We start from the raw sequence: 15,389 nt of genomic DNA, 5'->3' as shown, positions 1-15,389 counted from the left end.
CCACAACGTCCATGACAAGTCTTCTTTCTAAAGTTTTCTTTAATACTAACTCACCTATGAGGAAAATATCTACACTTAGTGGTGCTTTTTTTTTCTTTATACAAATACCCCCATTAGTTTATAAAAAGACCTTGGGGGACCAGAGCAATATGGCTGTTGTATAGTCAATTTGGATTCACATAATTCAATCAGACAATTTATCTCAATCTCAAACTGATTAACACTCTGCAACTTCAAGATTAATATTTAATAATATTAAACTAGTTTTAAGATAGTGTGGAACTATGTAACTCTCTTCCTTTGGATTGAAATCAGGATAACAATTAATTGGTAAATACTTATCCATATCGAATATTTATATTAAATTATATAAATTTATTATAATTAAGTGATTTAATAAAGTAAAAATATATATTAATCAATCATGAATAAGTATTAAAAGTTTATTTGTAAATATATATCATATTCTATTAACTTGGTGTAAATATCATATGCGAATATTGAATTTGTCTAAACAAAATAAAATAAAAAATCTTTTTTTTTTTTTGGTCGCTGTCACAGGGTCACAGCACTACCCACAAGCAGCTGTCTCTATGGCAATGACTTTAGAATTGAGGAGAGCCCTAATTATGTGTTTTTCCCTTTTAACTTTTTTCTTCATCTTGGCATAGGTAATAATTCTTCCTTATTGGAAAATTTTCTTATTTCCTTTATGGGTTTTGATGTATCCATATGATCCTTCAACCCCTTTTTAATTCTTGTAACATGGGGCTTTTTTGAGTTTTTTTGCCTGTTTAGGTTCGTTTTTTTTTTTATTGGATAGCTGTGAAAAGAATTTATTGATGATTGATGAGTAGGTATCTGCGTGTTGTCGGTGTTGTTTCATGTTGAAATTTGAATAGATTGTATGGAATCTGTGATTGGGAAATCGTTTCCTTTAAGAGCTTTTTATTCCAATTTCTTTGCAGTCCGTGATTTACCTTTTCCAATTTTCAGTCTGATTTCCTTACTAGGTCCAAACTTTATTTTTCTAGAGTTAACCTTTTCCCCTCTCTTCATTACCCCTACCTTTGATGTTGATATGCTTAACTTGAGCCGAGGGTCTATCGGAAACAGCCTCTCTACCCACACAAGGTAGGGGTAAGGCCTGCGTACACACCACCCTCCCCAGACCCCACTTGTGGGATTGCCCTGAGTATGTTGTTGTTCAATATTGGACTGGATATAGAAGATTAATATAGCCGATCCTAACTAGTTTGGATCGTTTCACTCTTTCTTTTTTCACCCCCTCCCTTTATGATGTTAGCTAAATTTTAATGGTTTTCCGGCTTTTTACAAGGAGGCATGCACTGAATTGGTGTGTCGCTAGCTGAATTTTATGGATTTGTGGCATTGGCATGCACTGAATTGGTGGGTGCAAGTTATCAAGTTTGCAGCATAAAAGTGGAAAGACTAATAATGGGTAGCATATTGAGTCGGAGTAACCACAACTCTAATGGGGGGGATCTCATTGAGGGTTCCCAAAATGCATCATGTAAGAGACAAAGGACATTAGATAGCTTCTGGGAGCATAGCCCGCGATTAATTCCGAGCTTACCTGATGAGATATCTATTCAAATCCTTGCCAGACTTCCTAGAATACACCACTTAAATGCAAAACTAGTTTCACGGAGCTGGAAAGCTGCTATTATGAGTCCAGAACTTTATAGGTGTAGAAAAGAACTTGGAACAACAGAAGAGTGGCTTTATCTTTTGACGAAGACCGAAGGTGATAAGCTTTTGTGGTATGCTTTTGATCCAATCTCTATGAGATGGCAAAGGTTGCCACCAATGCCCTCAATTGCGGTCAATGATGAACCTAGAAGTGGTTTGGCGGGTTCAAGTATAAGAATTGCCGATGCCATAAGGGGTTGGCTTGGGAGGAGAAGTGCTCTGGATCAAGTTCCGTTTTGTGGTTGTGCTATTGGAGCTGTTGATGGATGCCTGTATGCCCTTGGGGGATTCTTCAGAGCTGCAGCCATGAGATCTGTCTGGAGGTATGACCCCATTGTAAATGCTTGGAATGAAGTAAGTCCCATGTCTACTGCAAGAGCTTATTGCAAGACAGGTGTCTTGAATGGAAAGCTTTATGTAGTTGGAGGTGTTACTCGGGATCGTGGTGGACTTACTCCCCTTCAATCTGCAGAAGTATTTAATCCTCATACTGGTATTTGGTCTGAAATCTCGAGCATGCCATTTTCAAAAGCTCAGATGCTACCCACTGCTTTTCTAGCTGATTTACTCAAGCCTATAGCTACTGGGATGACATCTTATCGGGGGAAACTATATGTTCCTCAAAGTTTGTATTGCTGGCCTTTTTTTGTTGATGTTGGAGGAGAGGTCTATGATCCCGAAACAAATGCATGGGTCGAAATGCCAATTGGGATGGGAGATGGCTGGCCAGCTAGGCAGGCAGGAACAAAGCTGAGTGTCACTGTTGAAGGAGAGCTGTATGCATTGGATCCTTCTAGTACTCTAGATAGTGCTAGAATTAAAGTTTATGATCATCAAGATGACACTTGGAAGGTGATTGAAGGAGATATACCTATTAATGACAATTCAGAGTCTCCTTATCTTCTTGCTGGTTTTCTTGGAAAGCTCCATGTGATCACTAAAGATGCAAATCGCAATATCATGGTCATGCAGGCTGATAGGCAGAACCATTCAGTTCCTTCTCCATCAACCTCAGCAAATTCTTTACAAAAATTTGTACATGAAGTTCCAGAACCGGTTTTAGGATCTGAAGCGAATATGTGGAGAGTTGTTGCTTCGCGAAGCGGTGGTGGATCTGCTGAGCTGGTTAGCTGCCAGATCCTTGATGTATAGTTATGAGTTATTACACACAAGGTTGCGATTCCCTTTGCTTTGATGTTGCCTTTCTGTTTTTCCCCTCAGTTAATACAACCTGTTAGTTTTATGATTTACTTGAAGCTTCAGTCGCGAGGATACAGCAACACTACTGTATATTGCAGCCTCCAAACATATATATCTCCACATATATATAATATAATTTGGCAAAAGTATGTTCTGTGATCTCTGTGCATGTCTTATGGAACAGGCGATTGATTAGTACTTGTTTGTGGTCAATAAAGTTGATCCATCAGGTACTTGATTTATCATTTTGCAATGGGGAAAAAAAACCTTGAATTCACAGTTGTATGCTACCATACAGCTGATGGATATTCCAAATATCCCATGAATCAACACTAAATGGAAAGAAACAGGTGGTGAACTAGGTTGTGGTTTAATTGAACACTCAAGACAGTTTGATGAACTACATATGTAGAATCTTTAATTAATCTTTTGTTGATTGATATAGATATCATTGTCCTATTTGCCTTAAATGACACTGTTGATTAGTTGAACTGTGATGCTTTATGCATAGTGAAATATCTGAATCATTGCAATTTTCCTTTCCGTTTTCTGACATTCACCCGATACCTTTCTTGATACACAACTCAGCAGGTGACTAAAAACTTTAGTACTGTAAAGTTATGTGTTTATGTCTAACAAACAGCCACTATCCGATACATCCAGAAAGAAAAGAAAATACATTTGTGCTTCCACAGCCGTTCCTGTTGTGGATACTTTTAACATTCAAATCTTTAAATGACCCAGAGTAAATTATAGACATTCAGATGTCATCAAAATTCCTGACATACAATAAGCTTAAAAAATGAAAAAGAGAATATGAAAAAAATGGAATATAATATGCACAAAGATGAAAATTGGCAATTACAAAATACAAAGGATTTCCCGTAAAAGAGTCCTATATGTGCTGCTGGCAGAACAACTAAAAAATCATCTTGGCCCTGATAACTCATCGGGTCGTAGATTATAAGTGGAATCTGCAATAATCCAATCAGTGTGAGGATGGTGAGCATGGTTGAAGTCTTGTCGGACCATCTCCTCTTTCTGCCATTCTTCCCACCTCTCAGCTAGGCCATCACCTTCAAGCATTCTCACCACTTCCGACATCTTTGGACGTTCCATTGGGGAGCTTTGTGTGCAGAGCAGAGCTACCTGAATAAGCTGTTTCACCTCTTCTTCATTGTAATTACCCTGAAGATCTGCATCTACTAATGTTTCATACCTCTCGTCCTTTAGAAGTCCCTTGACCTGAAATTTCAGCGAAAGTTTTGAGGTCAAATAAGGTACAAAACCATTTATTCACACGACTGCCATTTTAAAGAAATCACAGTATGTGTGGTTTTTCCTCATCATGTCAACAAATTATTAATTTCATCAACAAACCAAAAAAAAAAAAAAAAAAAAGCATTCACCATAGAAGTTATTAAGATCTTCAATAAGAAGCCCTACACGGAGATTGAAAAGACAGAAAACTGGAGAGCATGAGGCTCCTGATTCTCTGTGCTCATATTTGAACCATATTGAATTTTTGAGTTCAGACTTCAGATAGTCACTTGTCTTTCAATTTTCTATAGTTCAATTTACTTCAACCACAGTAAAAGGTTTGGCTGTTTCATTTCACTCCCCAAGGGTGGGTTCCCTTTCTCAGTGATCCTCCCAAAGGAGTCCCCCCTTGCAAAGTATCCTTTATCTCACCTACTCTCTGATGCAACACTAGCCAAATACAGAGGAATAGCAGCAATGCCGTAAAAAAGAGAGAGATAGTTCTATCTGCACAGAAGGCGTCAGTCAATTTGGCATGGAAGAAGTATCTAAATCTTCCGATACAGCAATAAGCGAGACGAGTCCTTTTGCTAACCAAAGGGAAAAAGATTTTTAGACTAAAGAGCAATTCCAGAACAATCTACTACTAGAAGATAATAAAAGTGATTCACCCTGACCATAATGCAAATGCGACAAACATTTTAGCAAGGAATGGTTAAGTTCTAGAAAAAAACAAAAAGATTACACGAAGAGTGTGAATAAATCCAAGTCACAGGCATAAAATTATTTTGGCAACCTGGATGTTTTGATTGAGGTAATACCAAAGATAACTGAAATCATACATGCCAAGCTGCAATGCAAAACTACTAGAGCTCAAATTTTTATTTTGGGATAAGGTAGAGCTCACAATATAAATCCTTACTTTAACTTAAAACAGAACCGCAGCCTTGTGACTTGAGAGAAGAATGGAGAGAGCTTTGAAAGTGTGTCATACGTGTAAAAGAGTGAGGGAGATGAGATGAAGCTGAGACTTATAAAAGAAAAGAGAAAAATGATACGCTAGAAGTACAACTAGAGCATGTAGGGATGTCAGTAAATGCTTACCCAATCTAGCAACATGACATCATCATCATTTGCAAGTCGAGCAAGATCAAATGCCCTTTGCCCAGTAATGAGCTCTAGAAGCATAACTCCGTAGCCAAAAACATCGGTTTTTTCTGAAGATTTACCCGTGGATAAATACTCAGGGGCGATATGCCCAATTGTACCTCGTACAGCAGTAGTAACATGAGTATCCTTGTAGTCCATGAGTTTGGCTAACCCAAAATCTCCAACAACAGCTTCATACTCCTCATCCAACAATATATTTGCAGCTTTGACATCACGGTGAATGATCTTAGGGTCGCAATGATCATGCAAATAAGCAAGACCTCTTGCAGATCCAAGTGCTATAGTCTTCCTTATTGGCCAGGCAAGTGGTGGATCTGATTCTGGCCGCTCTACAAGAATGTAAATTTCCCATAAGAACAAATTGAGGATGTCAAGTAAACTGGCGGCAAGTTCCCATTTTAGCTTGAACAGAATTTACTTAAATTAAAACAAAAAAACGTGTTATCGGTTTTCCACTTTTTGAGTGCTTAATCTGATGTATTTTCACTCAATGGAGGAAAGCAAAAGAAATACGGAAAAGTCGAGACTAAGAGATACCTCTTAAGCGTGAAGCAACACTTCCATTCGCCATATATGGATAAACAAGCAACCGTTCAGTTGCTGTCATGCAAAATCCCAATAAACGAAGTAGATTACGATGCACGGCCATACTAATCATTTCTACTTCTGTCTGAAACTGTAACTCCCCGCCTTGAGTACGCTCCTCTTTTAATCTTTTAACCGCAACCAAATTGCCATCAGCCAACCTGCCCTTGTAAACCTTGCCAAATCCTCCTCTACCAAGTATATTTTTGTTGCTAAAATTGTCAGTTGCAACTTGTAATTCGCGCAAGGAAAACCTCTTGAGTTGTCCAAGATGAACTTCTGGATCTTCCTCAGCTGCAAAGGAACGTCCAATTGTAAGAACACATTAAATTAAAATTAAAATTGAAAACAAAAAACTAATTCAGATGTTTGATTGAGGCATCCCACCGGGAACATCAAAGAAGTGGTCTTGCGGCTTCCTTCGACGCCACCAAGCAAGCAAAATCGCAGGAGCTGCAAACAGAAGAGCGGCCCCCGCAGCAACACCTCCAGCAATCGCCCCGGTTGCACTGTTTCCAATACCTAGGAATTTCCAATTTTAAAGTTGTTTTAAATTTTTTGATGGATGACTAAAACTTAACACAGGCAGTTCTAAACTTCTAAGAAAAGGGATATGGTAGTTTCACCATTAACACTCTCAGCTCGGAATTGTTGTAAAGCTGAAGTGTTAACAAAAGAAAAAAGACGCGGAAATAGTTTAAGAACCCTCAGTTTATTTATATAAACCGGTTAATTGTTTGCTCAGCCTTTTGGTGGTGTTGGTATATGTACAGTACTCAGAGAAGGCAGGGATACCTTTGGACGGCATTCATGGTCAATGAGATTAGCACAGCAAGGAAATTTTTCTTCCGTATGTTGCTGGTAAATGCACTTAAACTAATTTCTCACCAAAGCTCTGATACCATATGAGAAATAAGAGACACGGGGAAAGAAATGAGAGAATGCATGACAATAAATTTCTGAAGTGTCTGTCCTTTTATAGTCGCAATACCCAATGCATACAGTTGCAATTTCCTATGTAGGACACTTCTATATCACTTGTAAGTCTAATCTGTTTATACAACCTATCTAACAGTAGATAACCCCAAAATCACCTGTAAAATTTATCTCACATAGAACACTTAAAGTTACTATATAATGTGCAAATGATTAGCTTTTAAAAGAAAGATCTTGTTAGGGGCTCGTCTCTTCCCCTCACGTCTAGTGATCTAAAGTAAAGGTCTTTTACCAAACGAAATAGGAAAAAGGGGAGAAAATGAGAGATAGCACAGTTTCTTAACCTATAAATGCAAAAATTATATCAACAAACCTGGAGAAGAAGGGGGCGTTGGAGAAATAGGAGGAGGTGGAGCAACTGGAACAGCCTCCAATTTATTATGAGCAAAACTGAAAAATAGACACTCAGTTGTTAGAATTTCTTTATCATGATTCCAGTGAAAGAACTTAAATATAAACTAGTGCTTTTCACAGACCTGATAGGAGTAAAAAGCGAAAAGGAACCATTGACTGGAACAGCTCCAATTAATTCATTGTTTGACAGATCACTTCATTGCCATGAATGACCATTAGCCCCTAAGAATTAGAAAACACTGATAGAGAAAACAGCACGTGATAAAAAAGGTGCCAGCTTTATACTTACAGTACTTGAAGTGAAGTGACTGTGGTTAGAGACATCGGAATCTGTCCACTCAAAGTGTTATTGTTAAGCCTCCTTCAATTTAGCAACCAAAAAAAAAAATGAGCAAGCTTAACACAGACAGAATCAGCTAATTAATCAGTCCATGTGTACCGTGTAGTAAATACTTGACTAATGAAGAAATATAGTAATATTAGATGATGCTACAATATTCGTGCCAAATATCCCAGAAAGCTTCTTGACACTTAGCAGGCTGACATTTATGTTTGTATATACAAACTTCAGGAATTATCCATTTTGCAGGGTTTCGGGTAATAAGAAGAATAGCATGTAACTTTTTATCCTGTTCAGCAGCATGCCAATGAGCCTTTATATAGAGCAGCAACCACAATTTCATTGACCAGTCAAATCCAACTAGCCCCTTGCCAGCCTATATAAGGAAAATAGGAACAATATAATGGATAATTACTGACAAAGTATGATGCATGGACACAAACTTCATTGTCAAGTACTGGTGGCAGACACACATCGAGCATGCGTGCATCTAACTTCCTGATTTTTTTTGAATTTCCAGACACGCATGTCCTCCATTTTGGACACCCTAAGACACCAAGTTTGAGTGCTGCTTCAGGTCTTCTTTTTCTGCCTCCTCTTCCTCTCCCTCTCCCTCTTTATGAATAATTTAAGCCACACAGAAAATTATGTTTAGAAATTAGGTACTGATACTCCAGGTGTTCTACAAAAAATTGTATTCATGTCCACATTTCATTGCATCCCCATTCTGGAAAGGGTTCATGGCTTGCTGGCTCAGCACCTCATTGATCCAGCATTCAACCAGAGATCGAAGCTCCTTTGCAGCAAATTTGTGCGATTTTCCTTATCCCAAAAAAAGTCTTATCCCCATTATCCAAATAACTGAACCAGAAAAATAGTAGGTTCTTTCCAGCAGCAAGTTTTGCTAGACTATTGGCAACTACAGACCCACTTGCATATGCTAAATTAGGTTGTATTTCTAGACTAAGAAGAATCTTCAGAAAATAAAAGCTCTGGGCTTAAGAAACTATTCAGCCAAGCAAAAGAAAAACAAAAATAAACATACAGAAGAGGAAAAGGATGTGTAACTCATACAGGAAACGTAATTTCTGAAGCTTGCCCAAAGTGTCGGGGATTGGACCAGTTAGCTTGTTCAAGTAAAGATCCAAGCTCACCAAATTCGTCAAATTCCCCAGTTCAAAAGGAATTTTTCCACTTATATTATTACTATAAAGTTCCCTGAAATTAGGAAAAGAGGTCATAAGCAAATCAGTTCTGAAACATTCAGACCACACAATCTGCAAAAATAAAGGGCTATCTATTAGCCATAACATAACTATGTAGCACATTTTAAAAAATTAATAAGTGCATCAACAAGCTACACCTTTAGAGAGAAAAGTAAAGAGGTTCAAAATGAGTTTAAAGTGTCGATGGTAACATCTGTGGCAGAGGGATTCTCTCCATGGAAACAGTATTTCATTACTTCTTACACCATCTTTACTTACTCATCTTGTTACGAGTCAAATCTTAAGGCAATTTGAAAGGAAACCATACAACTTTTAAGCTATTTCGCAGGATACTTGCTTTTACAATCTATAGATATGATTATCAGCATGATATAGGAAACGTAGACGTCTCTGAACCAATTTGGGAGTAGCATGACCAACTGTCAACGCACTTGTGTTTTGGGGGGGGGGGGGGGGGGGGGGGGTTGCACAAAGCATCCCGCGTTGACAGGGTCTCGAAAGGGCTGCACCCAAGGGGTGTGATGTAGACAGCCTAACCTAATGCAAGCATTAGTGGCTGCTTCCAGGCTCGAACCTGTGACCTATAGGTCACACAGAGACAACTTTACCATTGCTCCAAGGCTCCCCTTCTAATTCAAAAGTGCACAAGAAATTAAAAATAATTTAACCACTATGTAAGTACAACCAGGCCATATTTCTTATGAATTAACTTAGAGAAAATATGCCCAAAGAAATTAACGAAAAGATTCAGGTTCTAGGGAGGCAAAATACGTTAGGTGGATTCTTCCCATCTGCTATTTGCCTAAGCCTTAGCGGACAAAGTCAACCGGTACCTGTGTTGGTGGGAGGTAACAGGTAACCGGTGGAATAGTTGAGGTGTACACAAGCTAACATGGACACCACCGTCGTTTAAAAGAAAGAAATTCAAGAAATGATTCATTTCTGCATGAGAATTTGGAAAAAAAAAAATGGAAATTACTAATACTAGAAACCCATAGCCTAACAGTGCACAAATTGAACAGGACAAATGGAACGTCTATCTATCATTCTATTGTCAAATAAATCACCCCCTTCCCAGATTAACTATGTTTGGACTAAATAGTTAAATTATATGGAAACTGGGACTATCATTGCAGTAATTTAACTCTTGAATGTTGCAAATTTGCCATTTAAGGAGGAAGTATCATGTAGATTTGGACATATTAAAAGGAGAAATACATCATCTTGCCAAGCTCAATAATGTACAATAATCTAAACATACAAGATACAATGTATCTTATTGTGCCCACTCAATGCACATAAAGCATCAGCAACATAAATAGGAAGTGCTACTCAACATATCATAATTTCTCAACCAGAAGAATAGAACATAAGGATTATCAGGATTGAATATATAATTAAAAGCTACTGGCACCCACCATATACTAGTGAAAATTGAATGAAGAATAAATTAACTCTAACAACTAAAAAGGGCAGCCCGGTGCACTAAGCTCCCGCTATGCGCGGGGTCTGGGGAAGGGCCGGACCACAAGGGTCTATTGTACGCAGCCTTACCTTGCATTTCTGCAAGAGGCTGTTTCCACGGCTCGAACCCGTGACCTCCTGGTCACATGGCAGCAACTTTACCAGTTACGCCAAGGCTCCCCTTCAACTCTAACAGCTAATGAAGAATAAATTAACTCTAACAACTTTCATATTTCCAGTCCTTGAGCGAGAGTCATTCATGATCTTTGAATAGCTATGTCGGTTCCTAAGAACAGCTATACACTAACTTTAACTTTCTTGGCACCTATTGAGGATTTGACCTTATCCAATGACAAGCAACTCAGGGTACACAAACACTAGCGACTTAACATAAGTATGTAGATACATATATCACAATTGTATTATGACAATTTACTAATAAAACTACGAGTTAAGGAAACAGAAAATGCTACACAAAGCCAGCTTGATTATCACGAAAAGGTAACTTACAAGTATTGCAAAAACGAGAGTTGACCAAGCTGTGGAACGAGTTGACCCGACAAATTTGCATTTCCAAGATCACTGCATGTAAGACAAATGGGGCTAAAATTGATAAATAAACCACATAGCATGGAACATCAAAGAATGAACCTAGGTTTTTTGTAGCTTACACTCTAGTTACACTATTCTCACTGTTGCAGGTCACATGAAACCAAGTACATGGATTGACAAGAGTTGGATCCCAACTCTGTAGAACATTGTTAGGATCAGCCAAGTTGGTCTTCAGCGCATTCAACGCATCACCTGTCTTACATCAAGTGATTAATAATCAGTAATTACCTTATCTATGCACCTCCTTAGTAACTAATACTGTAATCTGTACTCCCTCTGGTCCATTTTACTTGTCATTTTTTTTTTTTACATGCCCTTAAGAAGACATTAACTAAAAGGGTAACTTGGCTAAATTATCCTTATTCGTTCTTTGTTCTCAATTTAATGTCACTCTCTTTTTCACCACATTAATCTCACTCCTCATTTATTGAGTAAGGGTAAAGGTGGAAACTAATAGTTAATTATATCTTGGTTTTCTGACAATCATTTTGGACCATCTATGTTTAGTAAGGACGACAAGTAAATTGGACCGGAGGGAGTAATAGTTCAGCACTTTCTTAAAGCTGTTTCTTTACTAAAATTAACCTCTTTAGTGATAAGTACATCAAAAAGCAGCACAGACACAGGATATCTAAGCAATAAACTCCTAAGAGACCATAATGATTCACAAATTAAGCTTAATATAGGATTACTTAACTGCAGTTCAACTGTATAATGCAATGAATATACTCATTTAACTTCAATTGTTAAACAGTCAATCAGTTCAAGCAAATTAGGAACATAAAGTCAACATCTTTTCAACTTAACACAAAGCAAACCAATCTGAAAATGTAAACTAAAATAACAGACCTTCAGTGTTACCATTTACAGGAACCAACAGCAGCCCAATTAAACAAACAAAAACCAAGATCCCAAAGACCCATTGATCCATCATTCCACAAAGTCACTTCACCACAAGCCCACAAGCTAAAAACCTATATTTTCCTCATTAAAATCATCAACAACTTCACATACTACTCCACATCTTCAAGAACTCAAAAACCCATAAAAATAATCAAAACCCTAATCCAAGAAAACCAAAACCCTCAAATCTGATATCCCAAAGAAGCTTAAAACAGTATAACTGAAGCAAAAGCTTTCAAGAAAAGTTTTTTTCCTTCTTTTTTTTACTTTCTTGGAGAATTGGGAATGGAAGATAAATCATAGAGATTGAAACTGTAACAATGGTATTTGTGGTTTTTTTTTTTTTTTTGTTAAAGTTTTAATAATATGTATGGGATAGTATTATAGTAATTCAACGGTCTACGGGGAAGAAAAAGAATAGTGGCAGTCGTCGTTGAAGTGGAAGAGAGAGAAAGAAGAGATGTTGGTCAAAGGTAGTGCTTTCACAGTTGTCTATTTCGAGAGAAAAAACAAAAACTTAATAATTAGTGTTGAGTAAATAATTTATACATTTCTTATTACAGTTGCAAAATTTGACTAATACTTGTAGGATTTTAGTTTCAGAATTAATATCTTAAACTACTTAAGTAGTTAAACATTAGCTCGATTAGATTTTACTAAGTGTTTGGACAAGAGTTGATTGAAATTTAAATGAAAACATAGTATTTGAAGTTGAAATTGAAAAAAGTATTTGAAAATTAAAGTTGTGTTTGCATATAGAACTACAGTTGAAGTTTTATAATTGAAAATTTGAAAATCTCCTAAAAAATGTTTTTTCTTCAAATTATATACCAAGTTTCAAGTTAATATAATGGGTCAGGTTAATAAATAATTACTTATTTAAATAGTTTTCAAATATTATTTCAAACATCGAGCCAAAATCTATGGCAAAACAACATCTCTCTCAATTGCAACACAGGCTACTCCCTTGGCTCAAAATTAGTGTCCTTTTATTTTGACCCAAGATAAGTGTCCACTTCCGTAATAAAAAAAAAAAAAAACAGATTTAGCCATATTTATTCAGGACAATAAATAAGCAAGATTTTTACTTGTCATGTATACTTATTATTAATTATTGAGTTTTAAGGAATTATTAGTGGTTGTCAACTTTTAAAGTATGTTTAATTGATTTGAATCATTAGATAATTTAGTATAGTAATAATATGTAAAGTGGTCATTCTATTTACGACTTCTTAAGGGGGTTTGCCAAGTCAACACAGGACAAGTAAAAATGAATGGATAGAGTATTATTTAAAGGTAATTTAGTCAAAATACATTTCTCTAAGAGTTTAGTGTTTTTTTAAGAGGTCTGAAAAAGACTAAGTGAACACTTATTTTGAATCGAATGGAGTAATATATTAGTAGGATTAGTATTTCATTTTTATGTAATATACTTTTGCTTTATGTTCCGGGAATAATCGACATGTTTCTCAATTGTGTCATTAATGACATGATTGCTTAGACTCAGTTATCACACCTTCTGTATTGGATAAGTTATTCCACCTTTTATCCCATAAAAATGGAGTTAGGTGAGATACCAAAAGAGTTATCCCACTAATCAAATATGGAATAAGTCTAATGCCATGAATCTAATAATCTCATCCCATCCTATTTCTCCTACCAAACGACCCTTAGGGTAAAATATGTGTGTGTTTTAGGGAGTGTTTTTAATTAGGATCTAAATTATTGTTTTTTTCAATTTTGTTTTCGTTGTTAAGCTAAAACGGGAGGTTGGGTCAAAGACGCACGCCCAACAGGTGGGGCCAAAAGAATAGTGGATGAATAGTAGGAAACCGTATTGGAAGGCAGCTTTGTTCGTGCGAGTCAGTAGGGCTGTTCACAGTTTTGGTTAAAACCAAAATCAAACCGAAAATTTAACCAAACCGAATAAAATAACCGACATTTGGTTTAGTTTGGTTTGGTTTGGTTTTAAATTTGAAAAACCGATAATATTTGGTTTGGTTATGGTTATAGTAAAAAATAACCGAATAAATAACCGAACCAAACCGATAATTATATACATAAAATTTATAATTATTTATATGTATAATATTAGCTTTTCATAAATAATTAAAGATATTTTATACCTTTTAATTATTAATTTAATTTTGGTCTACTTATTTTTAAGGTCCATGTCTTAAAAGAATATGTCCAACAATCCAAGCCTAACTCTAATAAGTCGTAAGCATAAGGGTTGTTTGTATTTTGAAACCTCTATTTGACTTGTTCTTTTGAATCTAAACTGCGTTGCAAGTTTGGTCCACCTGATTTGCCAACAGCGTGTCTTTCCCTCAATATGCAGCAAAGTTCACCCTTGTGGGCTATGAGGAAAAAAGAGTTTCATAAGAAATTTGAAGAATGTAGAGAGAGAGTATTTGAAATGTCACGGCTAGTCATAAACCGAAAAACCGAACCAAACCGACAATAACCAAACCGGTGGTTATTATTTTACTTGGTTTGGTTATGGTTTTAGACATTTAAAAACCGACTAAATTGGTTTGGTTATGGTTTTAACCAATAACCGACCCAAACCGAACCATGAACACCCCTACGAGTCAGTGTTATGCCATATTTCCAATTGGCCTAATGTTTTTGTTTCATATGTGGAAATTACCCTACTTATTCTTCCACACTCACATTCCATATCAACTCTAGTGTTTTCATATATATATTTTTTTATTATTTTTTTTTCCCCCTTCAATTTTTAGGAGGATTTATAGTGTTTCCACACTTCCCCTCCAGTGTGACTCGAACCCAGAACCTACCGGTCGTGGGTGGAGGTGCTTAACCACTGAGCCATCCCTCACTTGTCAGTGTTTTCATATATATATAGAGAGAGAGAGAGATTTTTTTTCTTATTATGGGAAATTAATTTGAAATTTTTGTGTCCATTGCTTTTATATATATTTGGGTTAGAATAGTTTTGACATCATCTTCATATAATAAATCTACATATTTAGTAGCAAATGGAATTATTTAAAGTATACTCTTGAGTAATTGAAAAGGTTTAAATACATCCCTAAACTTAATACAAGTCCAAATATACTCCTAACTTGTGCAAGAAGTCCAAATATACTTCTATATAGCTTTCACAGTTAGTGCGAGAAATAAATTTTGAGCATTTTTAATGTTTAGGGGTATGTTTGAAATAGAAGATAACGTTGGAGGTTTCTATAAGCGGATAAGTTGACGAATGACCATATATAAAAAATCACAAACGTTAGGGACATTTTTGGTCCTTTTCTAAAAAAAAAAAATCTTCTCATTATTATTGGTTGAGGGGAAATTAATTGCAACTTTTGTGTCCATTGCTTTTATATATACTTGGGTTAAAAATTAAAATTACCCTACCCATTTTTCCTAGTCACATTCGATATCTACTTCTTGTTGTTATTTTTTAGACTTTTAATATAATTTTGTAAAGTTTCTAATAGATCTTATTCAGATATATGTACTAAAAGCGAGCACAGCCAAAGTTAGGGGACAAATCATTTTCTCCTTTCCTTTATAAAAAGGAGGCCAAGTTA

General features: G+C 36.2%; 2 protein-coding genes across 3 annotated transcripts; one reads left to right on the top strand and one right to left on the bottom strand.

Moving 5' to 3' along the window:
• The first annotated feature begins 526 nt into the window (after positions 1 to 526).
• Positions 527 to 3,072, top strand: LOC132598765 (F-box/kelch-repeat protein At1g22040). The gene is made up of 2 exons (XM_060311836.1): positions 527 to 671; positions 1,340 to 3,072. Exon 2 carries the CDS (start codon positions 1,459 to 1,461, stop codon positions 2,863 to 2,865), a length of 1,407 nt encoding a protein of 468 aa, XP_060167819.1. The 5' UTR covers positions 527 to 671; positions 1,340 to 1,458; the 3' UTR covers positions 2,866 to 3,072.
• A 499-nt stretch (positions 3,073 to 3,571) lies between these two features.
• Positions 3,572 to 12,277, bottom strand: LOC132598764 (BRASSINOSTEROID INSENSITIVE 1-associated receptor kinase 1-like). 2 transcript variants are annotated; one of them, XM_060311835.1, is made up of 11 exons: positions 11,770 to 12,277; positions 10,980 to 11,116; positions 10,819 to 10,890; positions 8,693 to 8,836; positions 7,568 to 7,639; positions 7,401 to 7,472; positions 7,238 to 7,314; positions 6,316 to 6,450; positions 5,881 to 6,222; positions 5,278 to 5,672; positions 3,572 to 4,158 (listed from the first exon to the last, which is right to left on the bottom strand). In XM_060311835.1, the coding sequence occupies exons 1-11, from the start codon at positions 11,782 to 11,784 to the stop codon at positions 3,841 to 3,843; spliced, it is 1,779 nt and encodes a 592-aa protein (XP_060167818.1). In that variant the 5' UTR covers positions 11,785 to 12,277; the 3' UTR covers positions 3,572 to 3,840. The 2 variants fall into 2 exon arrangements, with proteins under 2 accessions (XP_060167818.1, XP_060167817.1); XM_060311834.1 differs by having other exon boundaries at positions 10,980 to 11,112; positions 11,770 to 12,275.
• Between the last annotated feature and the right edge of the window lie 3,112 nt (positions 12,278 to 15,389).

This window comes from Lycium barbarum, chromosome 6 (assembly GCF_019175385.1).
Source record: "Lycium barbarum isolate Lr01 chromosome 6, ASM1917538v2, whole genome shotgun sequence".
NCBI lineage: Eukaryota > Viridiplantae > Streptophyta > Magnoliopsida > Solanales > Solanaceae > Lycium > Lycium barbarum.
This window is presented reverse-complemented; position numbering and strand designations above follow the sequence as displayed.

Bases quoted from the DNA above. Each gene is read 5' to 3' on its own strand.
- LOC132598764 (XM_060311834.1), bottom strand. From the start codon at position 11,854: ATGATGGATCAATGGGTCTTTGGGATCTTGGTTTTTGTTTGTTTAATT. The intron at 7,473-7,567 runs GTAAGTATAAAG...ATGGCAATGAAG, and splicing joins GTCACTTCACTTCAAGTACT to TGATCTGTCAAACAATGAAT. The intron at 5,673-5,880 runs GTATCTCTTAGT...ACATTCTTGTAG, and splicing joins TGTTGCTTCACGCTTAAGAG to AGCGGCCAGAATCAGATCCA.
- LOC132598765 (XM_060311836.1), top strand. From the start codon at position 1,459: ATGGGTAGCATATTGAGTCGGAGTAACCACAACTCTAATGGGGGGGAT.